Source organism: Mytilus edulis, chromosome 12, assembly GCF_963676685.1.
Source record: "Mytilus edulis chromosome 12, xbMytEdul2.2, whole genome shotgun sequence".
Classification (NCBI taxonomy): domain Eukaryota; kingdom Metazoa; phylum Mollusca; class Bivalvia; order Mytilida; family Mytilidae; genus Mytilus; species Mytilus edulis.
In genome coordinates, this window is record NC_092355.1 from 31,885,403 (window position 1) to 31,911,569 (window position 26,167).

Consider the following 26,167-nt stretch of genomic DNA (forward strand, 5'->3'; position numbering starts at 1 on the left):
GAGATAAAAATCTTAGAACTGATGTATAGATTTTATAGATAATTACGCAGCGCACAGCTGTTTAAAGTAACAGTAATTTTAATTCTATCTGTTTTGGTTTCAGAATAATGTGCTCTTTTATGAGTAATATCGTCTTGCTGTGGACTATGTTCCAAATTATGAGTTACAACATTAAAAATCAGACTCATCCTGTCGGCCCCGTAAAAAACCGGATATTCGATATTCATGATATTTGCTTGAACATTTGGTTTAGCTATGTTCATGTTATTCGTTTAGAATATTTCCTGTTGGTACCTTTATTGAAGATTATATCGAGATTTTATTTCTTTTGATTAGAATTGCACCAAAATACATGAATGGATGTAAATATATTCGTACCTGTCAATCGGGGTAATTTTTTTTATAAATGTTCTCACCGATATCTAACTAAGACAGATTTTCAATAGTCATGCTGAATGTTAACCTAAGACAGTTGCAACCTTTGTTAAAACAATTATTTATTAGTTCATAAACTAGAAATATTGAAACAGAATGTATAATTTGAAAGAAAAAAAAACAGTTCGAAGAATCTGATAACTGATACTACTTGGTATCAACTATTCTCCGTGACTGATAAACCCATAGCAACGGTGTCGACATGTGAATACAAACAAACGTTGTTAACTGACATCAATGGGTTGGGAAAATGATACCGGCAAATATTTACCACGTTTTCTCGAGAAATATAAACAAAGATTCGAACGCCAATGATATAAACCTGCTGAAGTCACAAGAGGAACAGTCAAAACCTTTTTAGGTCAGCTTTTCCAGTCAGAGAAACAATCTAAGTTTCGGTAGAAACTAGCCAAAGCTTCACAAGGAGTCTAAGAAATCAACATCAATTTTCTGTTCATTAGCTATATCAAATGAGAAGTCTTTTTTTAATTTTTCGAATAAATAGAAAAATAATAATATAAATACAAATACGAATGTTTTTTTTTTATTCAGTTCACATATATCAAAACAAATATAAGTTCTTTAGAGCTTTTGTTTTTATATATAATTAATTAACATTTACATGATATTTAAACACAGAACATGCAGACAAGATATATGAGCAGCAATTATATTTTCACATGCATAGATACAGCACATGAACTTGCATATTGAAATACATGCAAAGCACTACTAAACTACAAATCTAAACATGTCAAAACTGATGACTTTTTTTTAAAGAAGGTTACTCATTAGCATTTATATCTTCATTCAGGCCCTCACAAAAAAACAAAACTAACGAACATAGTATAATACAGATTAAGGATGTACTTAGGTGAGGTTTTGGAATAAGTGTCAAATGTTCGGACTCCTCGGTGTTTTTCATACGATACAATGTAAAATATTTTGCCCCATAACACCTATTTATCTTTTAACATAAGACTTTATAATTCATTAAAGGTCATTTAACAAAATTTAAGCAGATTCTTGATTTTTTTTTTTTTGATTTGAGACCCAAATAATACCAGTGCAAAGTTAAGATAAAAGTCCGAGTCAGCCTTTTTCAGCCATAGTTTATAATTCAAATATCTCGAAAAGGAGCTCCATGACCTATCAATATTTTTAGCTTAGTTTGATCCTTTTCCAATACTCTTCCAGCTTAAAGCATCAATTTTGAATTCTTGATTTATTTAATTTTACCTTAGATCACCTAAGTACATCCTTAAGCGAAATCATATACATCAAAAGAAATACTTAATAAAGACCATCTTAGCCTCGAAACCATTTGAAGATTTAAGATCAAGAAGGTTCGCGTAAATATTTTTTTGAATGAAATAGTTAGTTGTTGCTACATATAAAGACATATCCATAAATATGTACATTTAATTGCAATTGTGGTCACATACCAATTTTAAATCCCAAAATTCTTATCTCATTCTGTATATGAAAAAAAGAATTGTATAAGTGTGGTGTGTATTGTGAAAAAACTTCGAAACGAACACAAAAAAATTTGTAATAATTTTTTAAATTATTAATATTCTTTTTAATTTGTAATTTTCAGCATGGAATCAAACTAAACGAATGATACTCAAATCAGTTTGGATGACATAGATTATCAGCAATTTCTGAAGAAAGATATCCCCGCCACAGTCTGTCTTATTCTTCTTTCAATAATTGGAAGTTTAGGCAATATCCATACGATCTTAGTTTATCTTTTCTCGGAACACGAGAAAACCCGAGACTTTGATAAATATTATATCAGGTATAATAACAGGAGTTGCAGTGGTGTTATCAATTCCAGCGTTTGTATTTTATGGTTTGAATGCAAAGGAAACCACATTTTGGTTTGACGGGTAGAGACTGCACTATTTTATCTGAGTATCAAAATTTACGCACTGCTGTTTCATACACCGGCGTAGTTATTCTTCTTAGTACTATTTCCGTCATTGTATGTTTAGTGTGATATATGGAAAAATATTGTACGTGATATGTACTCAAATGAAGAAAGAGAAAAAACGAAAAGAAAAACCAAAACACTACCATATCAATGAGTCAACGTCTGACCTGAAATCATTTAATACGCAGGCTATCTCAACAATTAATAATAGTGAGGTGGAACTGAGAAATGTTCAAACGGAAGTGACTGGCAAATCGAAAGATAAGTCGTCAAAAACCAGCAGCAAATACGAAAAGGGGAGACGACTTACTATAAGCCTAATAGTGGCAACTGCAGTTTCGTACGCAGGATATTTAATTTATGTGTTCACAATATTGGTTAAAATAACGAATCCTAGATTTATGAAAATAGTATCCGAACAGCGATCCTTCTACGGGAGTATTTTATAAACAATGCATCTAATCCTATTGTCTTTTGTCTCATTGACAAAACATTCCGAAAGGAATGCTTGAAATTGTACAAGAAAACAATATGTGCTAAGAAATTATACCAAATGTATTAATGACAACATGAACAAGATACTGCATATAATTTGTTGACAGTCTATAAAAACCAGACTGTATTTTACGTTTATGCTTGGATAAAAATGGAAAACTGCAGGCTATATTCAAGTGGACCTAATCTTGGAAAAGGCGAGTGCTTACCCCGACGCTGTTCCACAAACTTAAACACTAAAAAGCCAATGGACCATGTTTAAATACCACATTAAAAAAAACCCAAACTAAAGTGTAGCAACTTTATTGTCTGTGTAATTATCATCTCAACTATGCCAAAGTAGATTATATATCGCTTCTCCAAAAACAACATAAAATTAATCAGCATTAATTTGTATCCTGAAGCTACCATACACGTTGTAGTTTAATTGTTATCATCATGTTTAATTGCTATGTTTGCAATATCTTGGAAATCGCTCACCAGCAAACCACGGGCGAATCCGCTTCTCTCCATACATACGGAATCGGTCGGGTTATGACGAATGCCGATAACGCAATTGATTTGCAGCATTTTTTTTAGAACACTGAATGCGAATTAAAAAAAAGAATTTTAAACTTTAGTGTACTATGTTGAGGACAAATTATTTCAAAATTATACAAAACTTAATGAGCTCTAATATGTTTATATATGATATTTTATAGTGTGTCTTTCTATGTTGTGATGTTTCACTATTGTTTGAGGTAAGGGTGAAGGTTTGGTACCATTAATACATTTAAGCCCACTGCAAATGTTTGCAACTGTCTTAAGTCAGGAATCTGATGTTCAGTAGTTGTCATTTGTTGGTATGGTTCACAAATGTTTCTCGTTTTTTTTTTAATATAGATGAGACCGTTGGCTTTACACAAGTAACTTTTGGGGCCCTTTATAGCCTGTTGTGTGGTGTGAGCCAAGGCTCCGTGTTAAAGACTGTATTTTGACCCATAATAGTTTACTTTTTGACTTGGATGGAAAGTTGTCTGATTGGCACTCATACCACTTCTTTTTGATCTATCTAACTCTTTAAATATTTAAGACAAAATGTTGAGGAGAACTTAATTCATTGTAACAGCTTCTGATGTACTCAGTTTGACATTATTTCACTTGAAAGGGGGGGAGATACCAGAGGAATAGTCAAACTCATAAATCGAAAATAAACTGACAACGGCATGGTTAAAAATGAAAAAAGACAAACAGACAAATAATAGTACAAGGAAAGGACAGTTATTACCATTTAAATTTGATTTATTTAAAGTAAGTTTCTTTGGGTAAATTTCTGCAGAATATTGAAAAGATTCTAGATTATTTAACGAAAAAATATCACCAAGATAATGATAAGTTTTGTTGAATTTATCTATTAAATGCAATTTCGACGGGTCTTTACTGAGTTTAGTCATAAACTGTGATTCGTAACAGTACAAAAACAAGCCTGTTATGAAAGGGACACAATTAGTGCCCATAGTGATACCTACAACCTGTCGATAAACTTTGTTGCCTAAACGTAACTACATATTATCAAGGAGAAAATTAACAGCTTCAACCATCTCATCACACCTTCGGTAAATATATTTAGCATATTAACCTTTCTCATAAGTGAAGAAGGCTTTAAATGAGTTCAGCAAATATATTTATATTCATTATTTATATAAATATTCATTTGTAATTCAAGATATGAGGCAGACTTAACTGTATCTGTTGTATCCTTTATCTCTAGTTCGATAGGAAATATGCATTCAACATAATCACCAAATTTTGAATTATTTAGTGAGATAACATCATCTATATAGCGGTAAGTAAAGTTAAAAGATATTGCTAACTTCTTATTTTTCATCCAAAGAAGTTCCTGTATGAAGTCAGCCTCATAATAATTAAACAAAACAAGTCGATAAGAAGAGGGACACCATTGGTTCCCACTGGAATGCTGACAGTCTGTTGAAAAACACGTCCTCCAAACATAACAATATGTTGTCAATCAAGAAATCAAGCATCTTGATAATGTCAGTTTAAGAGAATTATTTTGTTTGGATTAGTGTGATCATTTTCAAAGTAGTATTTATCCCTCCTATGTTGGCCACTTTATTTTATGAAACAGAGCAATACTAACTCTTTAAATTTGTCTATTAGTTTGGAATGGGGAATACTTGTGTAACGTTTAGAAAAGTCAAATGTTTTAATACTATTGCAAGATGAACGTGTCTTAGATTGTATATACTCTAAAAGATCTTTGTACAGAATCACTCTGATTCAAACAAACAATTCTCAGAAACTTACATTATCAAGATGCTTGATTTCTTGATTTACAACATATTACGTTCGGAGGACGTGTTTTTCAACAGACTGTCGGCATTTACATTGGAACCAATAGTGACCCTCTTCTTGCCGACTTGTGTCTTTATTATTATGATGCTGACTTCATACAGGAACTTCTTAGGAAGAAAGATAAGAATTTAGCAATCTCCTTAAACTCTAATTTCCGCTATATAGATGATGTGATTTCACTAAATAATTCAAAATTTGGTGGCTATGTTGAACGCATCTATCGAATCGAGCTAGAGATAAAAGATACAACAAATACAGTTAAGTCGGCATCATATCTTAACTTACATCTAGAAATTGACAATATGGGTCGGTTGAAAATAAAACTTAACGACAAAAGAGATGATTTCAGCTTTTCAATTGTGAATTTTCCGTTTATAAGTAGCACCTGCATACGGGGAATATAGCTCTCAATTGATACGATACCCCCGTGCTTGCATTTCCTATCATCAATTCCTTGATAGAGGGTTGCTGCTCACAAGGATGCGTTTAAACCAAGAGTTTCAAATGGTGAAGTTGAATAGCCGTTTCTCAAATGATATCGGATATGTTCCTTACGTCTTCACTACAGTACCCTTCCCTTTCATGAATGTGACATACCGAATTAGACTATTTACCGGATTTGTTATAATATGAGCAACACGACGGGGGCCACATGTGGAGCAGGATCTGCTTACCCTTCCGGATCACCTGAGATCACCCCTGGTTATTGATGGCGTTCGTGTTACTTATTCTTTAATTTTCTATGTTGTGTCATGTGTACTATTGTTTGTCTGTTTGTCTTTTATATTTTTAGCCATGGCGTTGTCAGTTTATTTTCGATTTATGAGTTTGACTGTACCTCTGGTATCTATCATCACTCTTTTGATGCCATATCATTCCTTTATTATAAACCATAAATCGGTACATGGATTAAAGAAGTCTCTATTCCAGATAAGTTCAGGTATGTTGATTTGTGTTTTATTAACTATCGATTAAATGTTTGCTTTTGGTTTTTTTTGTAAGCAAGAGAGATTTTACAAATCATGATTTGTATTTTGAAATAACAATGTGTACACAATTTTACTAAAAATTTACTTGTACAACAGTTTATTGTATGAAATTTGTTGTAGGAAAAGCAATGATACCTACAATGAAATTCAAAATAAAATGGGGAATATTTCAAAGTGACAGCAACCCGACCAAAGTGCAGACAACAACAGAAGGCCACAATGGGTCTTCCCCACAACTCGCACCTCGATGCGGGCTTCGGCTGCTCAATACCAAAATGGGTACTCGTTTAGTGAAAATGGACGTCATACTAACTCCAAAACATATAAATAAATAATAATAATAAAAAAAACATACAAGAATAAAAAAGCTAGGAGCCTCCAGACTTGGAACAGGTGCAAAAATGTAGGTGTGTTAAACATGTTTTGTGAGATCTCAATCCTCCACTATACCTCTAGCCAATGTAGAACAAGCAAATGCATAGCAATACGTACATTAAACTCCGTTTAAAAGATGTCAGAGTCCGATGAAATGATAATAAAAATAAGCAAAATGACAATGATGCATTTATTGAAGGACTGCTAGCAGTTACTGACACACCAGACATAAATTAAACTGATTGGAAGATTATGTCTTCATTATATGAAAATCAAGCACAATCCCTTCCATTTAGTATTACAATTATGGACCCCACAATAAACACCTTACAAAACACAAAAACACCCTGATGGAGATAGAAAATGTAATTTAAACATGCATGCTAGTGAATGGTGATTAATCAATAAAGAATTTGGTCCCAGTGATAATTCTGAAAGTATTATAGAAATTGGTCCAAATGATAATCAGGATGATGCTGACGTTGAAATATCAATCATACTTACCATTCATTAATCGCAAAAAGAAAAAAACCACTACTGACCTATCTTTTAAGTGATTGCACTGTGATAATCCTGACCTTCACATTTTCCAAGACGATTTTGAATGGTGGAATCCGCCATTGTTTTTACCGGAAGTGTTTCCGTGGAGTTCAATATCATAAAATTTGCATAAAGCGCGGGAAACCTTATCACATCAATGAAAAGAACATTGCGTAAGAGACGAATGTCATATGTAAACAAATGATCCTCATAGAAACGAAGATGACGGAATTACAATGGCAAACATTCTGGAAAATGTGAAGGTCAGGGTTATTACAGTGTGATCGCTTAAAAGGTAGGTCAGTAGTGGTTTTTCTTTTTGCGATTTATGAATGGAATGTAAAAAACTATATCTCGAATGAACGCGATTGATAGTTAAGATTATTTTTACCGATAACCGCTACGAATTTCAGCTGATGGCGACTATAGTGTATTTGTTGTTTCGTTGTTTTCTTCTTATAGTTGGTATTATGTTTCCGTCGGTTTTAGTTTGAAACCTGGATTTGTTTTCTCTAGACCAATTTATGATTTTCGAACAGCGTTATACTACTTTTGCCTTTATTTTTGGGTATTTACTGAATCTGAAGAATTTGGGTACCTCATTGGAACTGCTGTAGAAATTTCAATAGGACATTTGTTGAGAAATCAATTTGAAGCTAGTAAAGACAATTCTTTTTTCGCAGCAACGGTTCTTGAACTTTAAATGTTAAAAACTTCCGTTTCCGTTCTTTAACATTAGGCTGCCTTAACCAAGTGTAATAAAAATTATACGCAATACACAAAACGGTCTTAAATTCTTGAATGCTGCATCTGTATGTGGAAGTTGATATATTTACAATTGGTGCAATGGTAGAAGATGTATGGTGCTATGGTGTAAGGGGAATTGTGTAATGGTGTAACGTGTATGGCAGCACCATCTCTGTTAAAAAAGGGACAAAAGATACCAGAGGGACAGTCAAACTTATAAATTGAAAATAAACAAACAACACCATGGCTAAAAATGAAAAAGACAAACAGACAAAAAATAGTACACATGACACAACATAGAAATCTAAAAAATAAGCAACACGAACCCATCCAAAAACTAGGGATGATCTCAAGTACTTCGGAAGGGTAAGGAGATACTGCTCCACATGTAAAATGTTAGGTGCATGGTGCAAAGGTATAACGTGTATGGTGTAATGACACAGGGTGGTTGGTGTAATGGTGTATGGTAAATGGTGTAAGGTTTAAGCGGGAAGTTTACATCATCCAAGGACTGTACTGTGGACACCTTCTCCATGTATTCTATAACAAAATACATAATATGCATTATTGTACAAGTTAAAAGTGAAAGTTCGTCAAATTCTGTCGAAATTGTAATTTGTACAACCACTTTATGTACACATTTATAATTTGCACAAAGTATTTTTTACAGATTATATATTTGTACAAAATGGTTACTTGTACACACATCACATCTTTATAAATATGTGAATTATTTTTCAGAAAAAAATAAAACCTGTTTAAAAAAAACCTGTAACAAATAAGGAATACGACAATTGTTATTCATTCGTTTTATTTTTTAGAGCTTTCGATTTTGGAATTTGATTATGGTCGTTCCCTTTTCAATTTTCCTCTGGGTTCATTATATTTGTTATTTTTACTTTCCCTCCAACTCATTTTCTTCTATTTCTTTAATTCACTATGTTTAATATTAAAGAAGGTGTATATGGTTTCAATTACATGTAGACAAGTTTATACCAGAGTTTAATGAGGTCACCGTACAACGTACGCTATTAAAAGGCCATAAAAAGGCAAAGGGAAATGTAAACCATTTCAAGACAGAAAATGAATGGCTTGTTTTTTATACAAATTTGAAGAAAAAACAACACTATTCCTGAATTGCGACTACTAACTTTGAACATGAAGTTGCCGAATGTTGGGAGTTCTACATGATTTCAAGTGCTCTGCCTCCTAAATAACCTGAAACATTGGTGCACCGATACAATCAAGAACCTTTTTAATAACAGTGATAAAACTCTCGATTGACCACACCGACATAGGTAAAGTGTGAAAGTTTTTGTTCATAATCATTACAGTTTTTCGTGTTTTTTTTTCAATCTGAAAATGAACTCAAATGTGATATAATTTTGTATTCGTAATCATCCATTAAAGCAGGTAATGTTAAACATGTGACAAATTTTGATTTTTTGTTAGAAAAAGATTATACATCATTAAGACAGCAAATATTCAACTTCAACAATATCTAAAAAATCATCATTATTCCGCTAACAGTCTTCACCTTCTTTTGCAAAAGGCTTTGACGTTCGTGTCAATGGTTTTTAACTTTGTACTTGTTTTGGCTTTATAATTTTTGTGAAGTGAGCGTCACTGATGAGTCTTGTGTTGACGAAATTTGCATCTGGCATATCAATTTGTAAGCGTGGAACCTTTGATAACTATTGTTACATTTAATGTCTGTTTCGGTAAGCATTGGTTGAATAGAATAAATTTGGAAACAACAAGATTCATTCAAAGTTACAGATCAAAATAATGAATTTATCAAGTGTGGTTACCAATAGATAATTTCGAAGGTCGGTGGAACACCGTCTTCCTCCGCCAATGAAAACTGACTGCCGCAAAATAGACCAAAAGTGGCACTCACGATAGGCGTTAAAACACTAAAAATCAATCAATCAATCAATCAATCTATTTCCAAATGTTCGTTCCCGGCAACCAACTCGGAGTTATAGCAATTTTTCTGTTTTTTCATGAGGAAGAAAATGACAGAAATCACTAACTAACTACAAGCCATAATATAAGCAAACGAAAACCTACCAAAAAGTTTTAGAAATAAGAAAAATGACCTGAGTCTAATGTAATTAAGTCCATGCTAGATGATATAAAACTATTTGTACTTTATCACTTGACAACATGAATTAATACGCACAATATCAAAATCTTACAATCCGCCAATAAATCTGACACGATTTCATGTTAATAATAGTCACATTATATTGCATTTAAAGTTTACTTTTTTCAGAGATCCTTGCTGAACTTGAGTTGAGGTAATAGTTATTTTATTTAGGGTAGTTGAGATGAAAAAACAAATTTAAATAGGAGAGTCACGTATTAAATGGCAAAATCAAGAGCCAAAACACATCAAACGAATGGAAAACAACTGTTTACTTGTTAGTAATAAAATATATGATAATTCAATCATTTTGTTTTCGAAATCCCCTCCTTCACGATTCAAATTACCATATGAGGAAACACATACATAGAAAAACATGTACCTTTCTTTAGATAATAAAGCGAAATAATTCATACAAGAAATATGTAAATATCTTTTATTATATCTAGATCTTTCGTATCATCATCACCGATGTCCTCACGTAATGACCACTTATATAATGCCAGTACCAATGATCTCTAGATGGCCTGTTTAGAGCACTATGAGAACAGCTTTTAAACCACCATGGTCCTTGACTCTTGGCGCAGTTGCTACTGTGTAAATCATTATCCCTGTCAGCAGTACTGAAGTTCATTCCGTTGTGGTAGCTCAACGAATCTCCTTAAATTAAGATATATTACGTCGTTTATATTCCAAGAATAAAACATAACAAAATTTGACTGACCGTTGATGATATCATTTGCACACTAAATACATGCACATTTTTTCGTATGTAAAATATGTTACCGTAACGGCGTAAGTGTAGTTGTATCTTCAAGTTCATCGAAGTATGTGTAGTTTATTTATTTCTTTTAGAAACTGCTTTTGTTGAGTCAGTCAGTAATGACAATTCATTTTATTGCAATGTTGCTTTACATAGTTTGTATGCTTAGGATTGAAATTTTACTAACTATCGTGCATGTTGACAATATTAGTCTCTTCCATAATGCACGAGGACAGAACATTTAAAAATCCCAAACACAATACAAGTGATGAAGAAATGATAAATTGAAAAACTGAAATTAGAGCGAAACTCGACAAGAAAATATCAATATATAGAAGCGTAATTCAATTGAAAGAAACATATTTATTAAATAACAATATTAATGTAAAGAGATAATTATTATATTCCGTTTAAATTGAGCTTGAATTATGATGTTGCATTGTTAACAACAATGGTCTTACCTGCATCACCGCTATAACCTCCAATCGTCAGCTTGTACTGTGAGGCTGCATCTCCAACAACAAATGTCGTGTATGTAGCATATTTCTTATTGTTGTTCTTATCAGTGAGATCTATTCTCAACTCGTATGTACCACTGGACGTCAAACGGTGTATATATTTGTTGCCTAAATAATTACATTAAATGTATGTATCATTATAATACGTTATTTTAATTGGCTAACATCAATCTCGCGTCATTTTGAAATTAACATTCATTTCTAAATGAATTATAATATTCCTGATTACACACGTTTCCACAATAAAGTGCACGGGTAAATAAAAGAAAAACTTGATTGTAATCGTGTTTTCATGATCATATACATGTAGCGAAAAAAATGTAATTATAAGTATTGAATTCTTCTTTTAGTAATTTCATATGGTTGTAAAATTGTTGACCGTGCACACATTTTAAGCTTCATACAAAATGTAGTTCGATCAACGCTTTTACATCCCAGTGAATTTACAAAAAAGAAACATTCAATTTTTTAATAAAGACGTATAAACATGAACAAGTTGTTTTCGTACATATGTTACAATTAAAAACATCGTTTTGAGTATATGACAGGCGTTAACGTGAGACGAATTGATGAATTTTATAGGTTGTTTATAGTTATTCGATAATGATAGCCTTACTGGCAACATTTCAAACAAAAAGTGAATCAGAACATGTCACCTGTTCCAAGTTACAAGATTTCTACATGTATGCATATTTATTTTCAACACTAATGATAGTTAAAAAAAGATCGTTTTCTAAAAAAAATAAATAAATCTATCCAATTATCGACATCGTTTATAATGAAATACAAAAATGTTGGTCGGGAGAACTGACATCGAAGACGCTTTAATCGTATGTTATAATACTTATTGGTTATATGTTTTAAATATACATACCAAGCCAATATTCTCCATTGACGTTACCGAAACCATTTTCACATTCAGTCCAATTTCTCTGGAAGTTAACGGAATCGTCATATCTTTTCTGGATAATCTTCAAAGAAGTTATGAGATAAGATATTTAAACTAAAATATCAAGCAAAAACAATAGATTTAAATATGTAATGAAACTCATTCCTATCGACATTTTGCCATCAACCACAATTTACAAAATGTAACAGAATTCAGAAAATCAGATTGTTAAGTTTTTTTTTTTAATTCTAATGTCGTTTGAAAGATCTTATTATGCGCTATCTTTTTGAAAGTTTTAATATGAGTAAACAACTCATCAGTAAACTGACAGATTGTGTTGTGTGTTTTCTTGTATACTAGTATACAATTTAATGATAAACTGAGAAGAGAGTTAAGGCCCCTAATGGGTGTCTTTTATATCAGTATAAAGACGTAACAATACGCATGAAAGATTTGATGTATTTAGATAAAAAGTATTTGATATTCTTAATGTGATTTGTAATACATAAATATAATTTACAACCCTTAATGAAAAAATTGCTAAATTGAAAATTCATTTCTATTCAATTTTGTTTTACCTTTTTATGTTATTAGAGTTATATGAAACCGCAAATTAAAAAAATGATTCAGATGTTTTTTTTATAACTACATGTAAATGGATAGTTTTCATTATAAAACTTATGTACATATACTTTTTTCTGAAGACAAATTTAGAAGAAGCAATTCACTGTCATATTTTCCCTATGCAAGTGACCTCTGCATGACACTTCTTTGTAGAAAGTTCTTTGATTTGTCCAAATTTAGAAGAAGCAATTAACTGACATATTTTCCGTATGCAAGTGACCTTTGCATGACCCTTCTCGTAAAAATCCTGTGATCACAGTTCGCATTTGTCTGTCATTGAAATAAACTATTATCTGATTGTACATATTATACATTTGCTCAATATCCATTCTTCGTTGTTGATTGTTTACTATAAGGCGACAATCGGTAAACTACGGCTTATAAACACGACAATTGATTAGCTGCAATACTTTAACACCATAACAGACAGAGACATAACAAATGACGATTTTACGATATGTTTGCGTAAAAAATGATACAATTGTGCACAGGAGACTAAGTTTATGATATATACATGTTTGGTTCAAGAATTTCATATGACTTTAATATACTTATCGGACACACAATTATCATATTCAATTATGTTTTCAGATTTGTTATTATTCTTTATGTAGTATATTAAACATGCAATATCGAAAGACAGTAGGAGTTTAATTTTCTTTGTTTTGAACCGCTCGCACTTATTCTATTGTTTAATATATACTGATAACATTATACAAAATTCTAGAATATATAGAAACAGACTTCAAAGTGAGCCTGGCGAGAACAGTTTGCTCTACATTGATATCATATTTGAAAAAGTACGCACTGTCCATCCCCCACCGTCTGTATCCATATCACAATAAGCTTTTACTCCTTCTTTTTTCTTAGGGAATATTTGGTAGACACCTGAGGTTGCTTTATATTTCTTAATCTCAGTGCAGTCCTTTGCAGACATTCCACATATCCCTGCAATTTATAGTCACGACAGTTTTATATATTTGATAGAAACAAACATCTCTATTGAACGTACCAATATTTATTTTCATATTTCAATAGTTATCAAAGATACCAGAATAAGCAATTGAAAAATCAAAATTTTCCTTTTCTGTGTTCTATCTTTTTTTTTAACATGCACTGTAATAAAAAATACATATTGACACAATATTTGTCAATGTGTTCTATTTACCTTTGACTTCATGTTTTAACAGCCTGACTATCCTTGAAATTTCCTTTTCGCCACGAGACTCTATAAGATTAATATGCAAAATGTTAGCCAAATCTGTTGATTAATTATTACTCAATTTAAGCATGTTTGTTTATGCCTATTGTTGAGAAGTAAATTTACATAAACACATTGAATTGCCTTTTTTTGGGAACAAATTCCTGATATAAAGCCTCTACATCAACGACTTGAGTATATTCAGTCCTATCTACTGAAATGTTTAAAATATTTTTATATTTTATATCCGTCCTCTATTCACAACGACGGGAGACACTTTTGGAGTTGAATGCTGTATTGTTAGTCTTATATTTTCTTACTGTGATATTTCCAGTTTGTTTTACCTCTGAACGTAATAGCCTTTTGTGTCATTCGATCCTTCGGGAAAGTTTTTTTTTATATTTTGGTATCTTTCCCCTCTGTTTTAAACCGTCAACCTTTTTTCTAACTTACATTCGCAACTAAATATTAATATGGTGTCTGATGAATAACACTAACACTACCGATTGTTTACATCGGATGCTAGCATATAATTTCATAAGATATTAGCTTGAAATTATATGAACACGTCGAAGAGCTGTTTACATGTATACGCAGAATGGAGCTAATCCCAAACTGTCTTTAATGATAAAAAATATATTTGTGAAAGTATGGAATGATTTGCTACAAGACTTCTGATACATTTCGGGTTATAATAAAAATTGTTACTATTTCAATTAATGGGTCGTCAGTGGTGTTCGTTCTAACATTGTTTTTATCATCCACAGCCTAACACTGTTTCTATTTCTAGTGCAAAGACTTCTTTACGTTTGCTCTGATGCAATATTTCAATTTGTTGATCTACTTTTCCTATGTATAAACCTCTAAGGAAAATATGTATATTATATATATATATGTATTTGTAACGCTTCCTCAAATATACTGACCTTCTAGGATCCATTTTATATCATTCTTCAACTGTTTGTTCATCTTTACTACATCTTTATACACCGCCATATCTATTAAAAAGACAGTATTAGAATATGACACAAATACAGTTATCCCTTTTAATCTGATACAATTTGTTTTACATAAGTGGATTTTTTATCAAGGCATTGCTCTACTTGTTTAGTATCAATCAGGTCGTGAGTAGATTTTAAGTGTTTTTGTTTTGGTATTACAGAGTTTTTGTATGGTTGTTTGTCAAAGAGAGCGAATATACAACCATGGCAAAGGGATCAATTGAAAATCAGGAGGCATCAGACAAACAACTATAATGTATGACAGTGCTTGTTAAAGTTAATTTGTAACTCAAACGCACGTCTTGTGCACACAATTTTAACTCTGGTATTTTTGATGAGCACGGTATTAACGATCATAAACCGGGTCAAACTCATGTGCTACAAGGGGTAATAAGTACCTAGTCAAAATATGCACTCATTGTGCTGCTCTGGGTTTTGTTTATTAGCGTTAAACACTCTGAGGCTGACCTTATGAGCCGAATATATCTCTGCCTTTAGTTGGTTGACTTAATGTACTTTTGTTCGCCAGTGTCAGTCTATTCGGAAAGACTCAATGTTTTCCTTTAAATGGCTTGTGTTAAATGTTGTCGTTATGTTGCATACGTTTTGATCGTATGCTCAAATTTTATTTTATTGATCCTTTCTCATTTTCAAAATCTCTTAACTTGGCGCTTTCGACAAGATATCTTAAAGTAAAACAATAAATTAAAACATATACACATACAAAAATATCATATACTTACTTTTGAGTATAGATTGTGTATCTTTCTTAAGTTGTGTAACGTCTCTGTCTTCATTTTCATGCAGACATATTCCTATTAATTAAAGTAGTTATGATATTGCAATATGAAATCAATCTTAAAGCGTTTATTTTTATTTAAATAAAATGATGGAATTTTTTTTTAGTATTTTGAATGTTTTTTTTTTCTATATATAATACTTTGTAATCTAATTTAAACAACCTCCGTTAATTTAATTATATCTGTGACAATTTTTTTAAAGAAGAGCTTTTTGTTTGTCATATGACACCCTAAGTGTAATATATCAACGATTTAAAAAGCAACATTAAACGCAAGCCTTGGATATCAGATAGAAAATATAAAGCTCAAACATATCAAACGAATTGAAAACACTTGTCATATTTCCGACTTGGCATTCAAAATTGTAGGAATAGACCCCAAATCTAATCTAATTACATGTATGTCATGATGGATCAATTAAGCGAAAATAAAAACATAAAATAGTAATGTTTTTTTTCTTCTGTCACGTGTTTTAAGATAAAAAATAAAACATCCGTATAGATGTTCAAAAATAAAGATTAACTTTAAAAATTAGAATATAGTTATATTTGCAAAGCACAGGAGTTTCTGCATGTTTCAGGTTGAAATATTTTTTAAAAGCGATAATCCTCTTGACATATATTCCTCCTCTCTGATCAGCAGTATATTATTTAATAAAAAAAATATTGACGCAATGTTATTCAAACTTTGATAAAATTCATGATGCTTGAGTTGTACAATATGCATGCTTCACATTGGAATAAACATTAGAGGGTTTCTCGAAAGATGTACCACTAGTTATGAACATACAAAAGGATCCAAAAACGGTAATTGTACCTTGTAATTCGTGTAAAATATCATCAACTCTAGTCTTCTCCTCTGATTCTCTATATGTTCTCAAACCTGAAATTAAATTTGATATCTAAAAGTGTGTTTTGTATTTAAGTTATCTTCACGTGCCATGGATATGCCATAGCGGAAACGTTTTTAATCAATCCAAATCAGATTTGTTTACTTATGTAACCGCCTAATTTAAAATGTTATCAATATTTATTTTCCTTTATATTTTTATCTATTATTGACCTGTTGCACCCATAACAAGATACCCTTTAAAATTATTTTTAATCAGTGTTGTTAAATTTGTTAAGCCCTAGCTACAAATGTTCACATCACCTTACATTTTTTTTTATTTTTTTTACTGTTGTATCTATTACTTCCCAAGTGGTATTTTTATTCATCGTCTTGTAATATACAGTACTTGCAACCTTAGGCGTTACTGTTTTAGCGATCAATCAGCGGTCATCGATCAGTCACCGATCAGTCAAGTTCGCGTCAAACTCACGTCAGCAATCCGTCAGACTTATAATAAAAGTAATTAACTGATCGGACTGATCGGACGGATGGTATCGATTGACCTTGCTGACGGATTGAACTTTAATACGTCACATGATATACTAATACAAATTACGGAATCTTAGTTTCGTTTAATTTAATTCTTCTTCTTCTTCTTCCGAATACGGGAGTAGACTCCTAGGTAGGAGTGTAAACTTCCCGGAACTTGTGTGCTATGTACATATGGACTTAATTTAAAAATAGTATGACAAAGAAAAATCATTAACAATAACATATATACATTATGTACAGTGGCTTTGTAGTTTAATAAATTGTTGTGGATCCTTCAAGTGTTAGAGTGGATATGCCACTTTTGAAGGATTCCAGGGTGTCAGACATACCTATTGCTTCAGGTAGTGAGTTCCAGTCCGAAATAGTGCGAGGATAAAATGAAAATTTATAGAAATCTTTATTTGTAGATATTTGCCTAAATTTATGTTCCCCCCTAGTACGTCTATCAAATATTGTTAAATTGTCCTTAGGAACTTCCACTAACCCCCAATTTATTTTATACAGCATAGTTAATCTAGCTTTTTTCCTTCTTATTTCTAAATTTTCCCATTCCAAAGATTTAATTAAGTTTGAAACTGCACCAGGTGATCTGTCTTTATAATCATTGAAGACAAACCTGGCTGCCTTACGCTGTACCTGCTCAACCTGAGTGATGTCATGTTTTTTGTACGGATCCCAGACAGGGGAAGAGTATTCGACGACTGGACGGACAAGTGATGTGTACGTAAGGTTTTTAACCTTACGTGTGCAGTTTTTCAGGTTCCTACGAAGAAAACCTAAGGTTTTATTTGCCTTACAAGTAATATTGTTTATATGTGTTCCCCAATCAAGATCATGGCTTATAGTTACGCCTAAATATTTACTGTCTTTTACTGCTTCTAAAACATGATTGTGCAATATATAATCAAAAGAGGAAGGTTTACTTTTTTTAGAAATATAAATTACATAACACTTCTCAGGGTTAAAATTCATTTGCCAGTCCTCATCCCATTTTATTAAACTAGATAAATCTTTTTGAAGTAAAATGGTGAACCGTGAAATACCAACGTTCAAGTACAACTGATTTTTTTATTAATTATATAGCAAAGTTTTATGAATTGAAATGAAAAGAAATGTACAAATAAAATCTAAATTAAAATATTATCATTAAAGAATGGTCTTTTTTATTTTTATTTAGGTTATATTATATTTTCAAACGCGGCAAGTTCTAAAACGGTGTCTATATCAGTCGCGATTTTGATTTTATTATATTAAAAAAATACTCGAGAAAACGAAATGCAGGGATCAGTTATTGAAAATTTTAGTCTATTATTTTCAATATTTTAAATTTTTGTATTCTTATCATCATAAAATTCAGTAAAAAAGCTTATCACAATCACGACCTTTCTATATTCTTGTCACAATCAAAGCCTATAAATAACAAATTACAAAATATGCTGGTTTTTTTATTAACAAGAAATATCAATAATTTGCAAACAACAATACATTATACATGTTATATTTTACTGATATTCTTTTTTGCCTTATTAAAAAATAACCATTCCTAAACTATAAAAAGTACAAAAATCCAAAGGTGGTCATAATATTCTATGAAAATGAAGAATAATTTCATGTTTGTTCAACAAAGACAAAACGTTAACTTTAAGCAGATTTATTCTTGAATTATTCACATTTTGTACAAAGTACATATCAAATATATTTATAACAACTCATTGCAATTGAAGTTACAATATTTTCAAATATGAGAAGGAATATTTTCATTTTCAAAAGTACATAAATCCAATGGCGGTCAAGAATTTCAATAAAATATAGAAATTTTTGCATTTAAGGCAACGCCTACAAAAATTTAATATCTTTTTCATTAAAGTAAACATAATTTATGAAGAACAACCAATCCTGATGAACAAAAAGTACTGAAATCATACGGCGGTTAATAATTTGTATCAAAATAAAGCAATAACTGCATTCTTATTCCACAAAAAAAAAAGTTTAAGTATTTTAATTCTTATTATATCCTATTCTAATTAAAAGACTTGTCTTGAGATGTTAAAAATAACTGATTTAAAAAAAATTAGTATCTTTTTTGATAAAAAGAAATATAATTTTGGTAATTTTAAACAATTGAGAACAAAATTTTTGTATGATTTTTCTGACATTCTTTTAATTCTATGAAAAACAACCTAATCTCAACTATAAAAAGCACAATTACCAATGGCGGTCAATTATTATAGTAAAATATAGAAATATTTGCATTTAGGCAACGCCTATAAAAATTTAGTATCTTTTTCATTAAAGTAAACATACTTTATGAAGAACAACCAATCGTGATAAACAAAAAGTACTGAAATCATATGGCGGTTAATAATTTGTATCAAAATAAAGCAATAACTGCATTCTTATTCCACAAAAAAAAAGTTTAAGTATTTTAAATCTTATTATATCCTATTCTAATTAAAAGACTTGTCTTGAGATGTTAAAAATAACTGATTTTAAATAAAATAGTATTATTTCTAATAAAATCAAAAATAGTTGTGGTAATTTTAAACAATTGAGAACAAAATTTTAGTTTGATTTTTCTGACATTCTTTTAATTCTATGAAAAACAACCTACTCTTAACTATAAAAAGTACAAAAGTCCAATGGCGGTCAATAATTTCAGTTAAATATAGAAATATTTGCATTTTAGGCAATGCGTATAACAATTTAGTATCTTTTTCCTTAAAGTAAACATATTTTATGAAAAACAACCAATCCTGATGAACAATTGTACTGAAATCATATGGCGGTTAATAATTTGTATAAAAATAAAGCAACAACTGCATTCTTATTCCACAAAAATAAAAGTTTAATGATTTTAATTCTTATTATATCCTATTGTGATTAAAAGACTTGTCTTGAGATGTTAAAAATAACTGAGTTAAAAAAAATTAGTATCTTTTTTGATAAAAAGAAATATAATTTTGGTAATTTTAAACAACTGAGAACAAAATTTTAGTATGATTTTTCTGACATTCTTATAATTCTATAAAAAACAACCTCATCTCAACTATAAAAAACACAATTACCAAAGGCGGTCAATAATTTCAGTAAAATATAGAAATATTTCCATTAAGCCAACGCCTATAAAAATTTAGTATCTTTTTCATTAAAGTAAACATACTTTATGAAGAACAACCAATCCTGATAAACAAAAAGTACTGAAATCATACAGTACCAACTGTGACTTTATCTTATTAATGGTGGCCATAAAAAATATGTTCACCATGGTGGCCCTATATGTCCCTGTTGCTTTTTTAATACACAAGGTATTAATCAAAAACTAGTCAAGGATAAAGGGAAATCTTGAATGCATTGAAGTGTTAAAATTATATAACTTACAGGTCATGTGTCTCAGGTAAAATATACATGTATGTGTTAGTCAAATTTAATAACTGTGTTTATGACAAGAAATTCAAAAATAAAATGAAATAATAAAACTAGGTGAACAAACAGCTCAAAAAAAATAATTGTCTCATAATATTATACCTTTTAAATAATTTTTAATCAATTTAAGTTATTTTTTATATTAAGTATCATTTTCAAATATAATTGCACACATTTGCAATGCCTGCCTTTTCTAATGAAAAGGTGTTTCTCAAATTAATTTTCTTAAATCAAAATTGTTTATTATTGTAGATAGACTGATCTGCATTCAACATTGTTTAACATATATGTTTAAGATTGTCTTTATGACTTACGCTAAATAAAATTTAGGCAGTTAATTATTTCTCAATTAAATAACATATAAATATTAGAAATATTCATTACAGCAAAATTTATTGTCATATGATATTTTAAACATGATCCATGTTTTAGAGGTTAAGCATTTCTTTTACTTTTTGTTTTTGGGTAAGAGACATTATTATAAGAAGGTTAATAATGTTAATATAGACTATCTCAAAGTTGTTTTGTTAATTTTACAATCAAGGAATAGGTGTTTTCGTTGACCTACAAGAGACACTGTTTACATATTCTATCCTTTCTAGGTATTTTATATTGTCCATTATTTTCTATTTCTAAATTATGACCAACAATTCTACCTATTGACACAATCAAGTTTACAGTTTTTATCATAAGTTTTTATTCTTGGATTTTTCTTTAAATTCACTTTTTATTAAGGACTTTAAAAGTCTTAATTCGTTCAAGTCCCTGCAAGTACATGTATTAACTTTATCTAAAAGGCCTAGGTTGAGTGAAATATTCTTTGCAAATGTATACCAAGAATATGTATCATGCCAGTCCAGCACTTTCAACAATATAATACACCTGAAAAAAAATATGATTTAATTAATAGACCATAAAAGTGTCACCATTTTTAGAAGTGCACATTATTTTTTCTGGAAACAAATTTTGAAAGAAATTAACCAAACTGAAAATAACATATTTAATAAATTTCAATTTCTTAAAATTATTTCTTTTCATAAGATTCACTTTATTCAGAGATAAGAACATTTTTCATTATGATTAGCATTTTCAATGAGCATTTATCAAAATTTGATGATAACTAGGTGGGCATTCGGAAAATAAATCTTTTCAGTGATTGTTTGTGCACAACTCTTGTTTTGAGATTTGAAAAAAAATTAGATAAACAAAATTAGTTTTTTTCCTAAACCATATAATGAAACTTGTAGTTTTCCTGAATAATATTAGATGTTATCAAAATTTATTGTAAAAGGATTGATATTGATCATCTTATTTTGTTAAGAAACCGACTTGTTTAATACTTTATTTTTTTTAAATATCATTTGCATGATTATTAATTATAATTAATAGTAATAACTCATTTAATAATGCTAACAAACAATTGAATACAATGTACATCATGTACATTTATATAAACCTTTTACTTAAAAAAACAATTATTATAAGACTGTTTATTTCAAGTGCTAGTGAATAACTTTATCTTTGACTTTTTGCCATTTCTACTCAAGATTCTTACCAAGAAGAAATTGAAAATATAAGAAACAAAAAAGTAATGAAAAAAACCTGTACAAAAATGAAAAAAAAACCAAAAATAAAAACTTTAAATAACATTAAAACAAAAAAACAAATAATAAATTAAACAGACTAAAACAATATTTTATTCTACATTTAAAAAAAAGGTGAAATGTCAATTTTAAAAGAAACCTGAGTTACCTGTACAGGTAAATTTTAATGAAACATACCAGCTGAAAACTTCAACCCTGATTGATTTTAAAGGTAACATAATGAGATTAAAAATCTACCTCTGTTTTATGACCCCAAACAAATGGCCAACATCTCAAGATTGAATACCCCAATAAATGTTCACCATTGGATGTTGACCATGCAAGAGGGTGGACATAACTAAGAGGATGTCACAGGCTGTACTGTATGGCGGTTAATAATTTGTATCAAAATAAAGCAAAAACTGCATTCTTATTCAACAAAAAAAAAAGTTTAAGTATTTTAATTCTTATTATATCCTATTCTAATTAAAAGACTTGTCTTGAGATGTTAAAATTAAGGCAGTGGCTATATGACCGGCACCGGCTAAATAGCAAATTTGCTATTTGACCGGCACCAGCAAAATAGCAAATTTGCTATTTAGCCGGCTCTGATTAAATTATACCTCACTGGAATTTAAATGTAAGAATAATAAAAAAATATCAAAAGTTTTTTTATTTAAAAACTTGTGTTACTGTTACTCATATAAACACTTAAACTTTTAAATATCAAATTAAATATATTCTAAAAATCAAAATACAACTCTCCTTTAGAAAGAAAAAAAAATATCATGTACCTGTATCTGACTTTAATAGGGCAAATTTTATGTAATTTGAAAAATATTACAAACCAAATGAACTAAATATGGGTGAGTAATTTTCAACCTAAATAGTTGGTCAGTATATAGTGTGATAATGGATGATACAACACCTAAAAATTGAGCTTAAATGCACAATTCAATTCCTACAAATTGTTTGCATTGGTTATAGAAAATTATGAAAAGGAACATTTTGTTCAGCTGTGGAAAAGGCCGGGATGCACGTACCATCAAAACCATGAAATATCGAGCGTGTTTCGCATATATTACTTCCTCCAAATATGAAGAAACGTGGAAGGCCAAAATGTCTGATCCAAACTGTCATCGGTCTTCCAGAAAAGCGTACCAAAAAAAAAAAAAAAAACAATTGTTTACCCTTTCAGAAGAAAAGTTCCAAAGAAATCGGATTCCTTTTATTAGACTGGTTTCTTGGAAGCGATTTGGCAAGAAATGCTATTAATAACAACATTTTTATAATCGAGGAACAAGTTGAAGCAATACCTCAAATTTTAACTTCCTCTTGTTTGGACTCAATTGTAAACATTGATTTAATCAAAAAGTATTGTCAAACAGATACATGGGAAGCATTTAGTAAGTGTTTTCATGCTTTTAATTAATATTATAAAATTATTTATTTATGAACACCTTCAATATTTTATTTTTTATTGTACTGTATTTTTAATGCTTAATATTGTGATAAAAGGATTTTAAATTATTATCAAGTTTTTTTTATTCTCTACAAATCACATAAATGAACAGTTTTGTTCAGTGCCGGCTAAATAGCAAATTTGCTATTTTGCCGGTGCCGGTCAAATAGCAAATTTGCTATTTAGCCGGTGCCGGTCAAATAGCCACTGCCTAAAATTAACTGATTTCAAATAAAATAGTATCATTTTTGAGGAAACGAAGAATAATTTTGGTTATTTTAAATAATGCTAACAAAATTTTGATATGATTTCTCTGACATTCTTTTAACTTTATGAAAAACAACCTTTTCGAAACTATAAAACGTTCAAAAATCCAATGGCGGTCAGTTATTACCATTTCCGTAGGAAGAAGTTCATGTTAACAGAGACATATAAATGTATTACAATTATGTATTATATGTCTCTAATGTTAACAATATTTAATAAAAAAAACTATTTATCAACACAAACAATTTAACGCTCAAAGCATCTTATACTGTTATACTATTTTTACTTTTTTATTGCAACCAATTTTATTATAAATTAACGTTTATTTAATGTGTCTTCATAGAGGTCCGCGTTCACCGATTGTAAACACTGTTGAGTTCAGTTTACATAAGAATTTTAAATATATACGCATCCGTTCGATCCGTGCATAAATTTAATTTACTAATCGATCGATGACGGTTGTCACGGTAACTCTAACATAGGTTATTTGACTTATCTGACGGATCCTATGGGTCACCGATCACTCATCGATCATTCACCGATCAGTCAAGTTCACGTCAAACAGTAACGCCTAAGGTTGCAAGTACTGTACCATAATAAAAACTGTAATCCAAACAATTTCGTGAAATTTAAACAAAAAATAAAATTACCAAGTGACGTTGCTCAACTATGTGCATTCTTATTACATGATAACACATATAGTTATCCTACCTTCTCTGTCTTTTGATTCCAAGGAAAAAGTTACGACGAACAGAAGTGACAACACGATAAGCATCTTGAACATATTGAGAAAATGATGTTCCTCAACAAACGAGACAGTGAAATTGTTGTATTAAAATAAAGAAAAATATCATTTGATATAAAATGATTTTGTTGCATGTTAACTTTTTTCAAAACGTATTAAATTTCACAGGTATCCAGATGGTGCATTCTCTTTTACATTTACTCAGCAGAATTTTTTTTTTATTATTTGAAAGTTTTGATTGCAGAAATAAAGCATTACAAATAATTTTTCATGATTTTTAAATAATATAAAAATTAAGGAATAAAAGTACAAATTGTTGGAAGCATTAAAGTTTCTTTAACAATTTTGCACAATCGACTTCGTTCATATCTTTTAAGCACAATAGTCAACACTTCTATGTTGTAATGAAGTATAATCAACTGTTTATAAAACTTCCAAAAATCAAAAATAGAAAACTGTTTTGATAAGCGAATACTCATTATCGCTCTTCCTTAAAATTATATCGGAGTGGCTTTCGTGTCGTTGAAAAACCTCTGAATACCATATAATGTTGACAAGGACGAGAAAAAAAAACCCAGAAAAAAACTTCATAAGAAAACCTCATTAAAGTAGTGACTAAATATAAATATACAACACAAAAATGCAATGTAGACAATTCTAATATGACGTCCTCCAAACGCTTTGGGTACACATCCGTGGTAAAATGTGAATATATTGATTGAGCTGTTCCGATCGTACTCATATGCTAGTTTATGAATGAGCTTCACGACGTCATAGAACAATGACGTAAGAATATAAGCATTATACGTGAAAATACACGCTTGTGAAACCGAAAATCATCACAACAAGGAAACGTAAACAAACGATGCTTAAATTTGTTATTGGCCATATTTTTATAATACATTTAAGACATACAAGTACATTATCATTTAAATTCAGCCAAAACTTTCTAAATACGTTATTGTAAATAGTTTAGGCATGTCACTAACTCAGTTGGCTCCGTTCTTTTAACGCTAGTTCATTTATGGTAACGGCTTTTTCAAAATTTTAAAACAAATGTCTAATATCAGCACATATATAGTAGCACATAGTATTTATATAAGAGTAGCACATGCAAACTTAAACACTTTAAGCACAAACAAAAGACTGCATGCAGCTATAGCAAAGGTAATGCATGAGCAAAAAAAATAAATGGCTAAATAAAAAATAAAAATAACTGCAGAAAGATATAACATAAAAAAAATAAAAAAACAGACTGCAAATAATGCGTATGTCAAATGGAAAATGTCACTTATGTGATGAAAACAATAACATTGCAACTCTTGAGCATTTATTTTACCAATGTAACAATGTTAAACCATTGATAGAAACAGTTATCAGAAATTTACAACTGTGTAACTTAATAAATAACGATGCACTCGTTGAAAAGATATTCTATTAGGAATCTGTTAAGATAATTCGAATAATATAATTGTTAACGCAATAAT

The 26,167-nt window shown here is 30.2% G+C and overlaps 1 protein-coding gene across 1 annotated transcript; it reads right to left on the reverse strand.

Moving 5' to 3' along the window:
* Positions 1-10,444: 10,444 nt before the first annotated feature.
* LOC139498262 (fibrinogen-like protein A) lies at positions 10,445-24,754 on the reverse strand. The gene is made up of 9 exons (XM_071286629.1): positions 24,647-24,754; positions 16,634-16,699; positions 15,761-15,832; positions 14,943-15,014; positions 13,984-14,043; positions 13,624-13,763; positions 12,177-12,273; positions 11,246-11,410; positions 10,445-10,681 (listed from the first exon to the last, which is right to left on the reverse strand). The coding sequence occupies exons 1-9, from the start codon at positions 24,717-24,719 to the stop codon at positions 10,467-10,469; spliced, it is 960 nt and encodes a 319-aa protein (XP_071142730.1). The 5' UTR covers positions 24,720-24,754; the 3' UTR covers positions 10,445-10,466.
* Between the last annotated feature and the right edge of the window lie 1,413 nt (positions 24,755-26,167).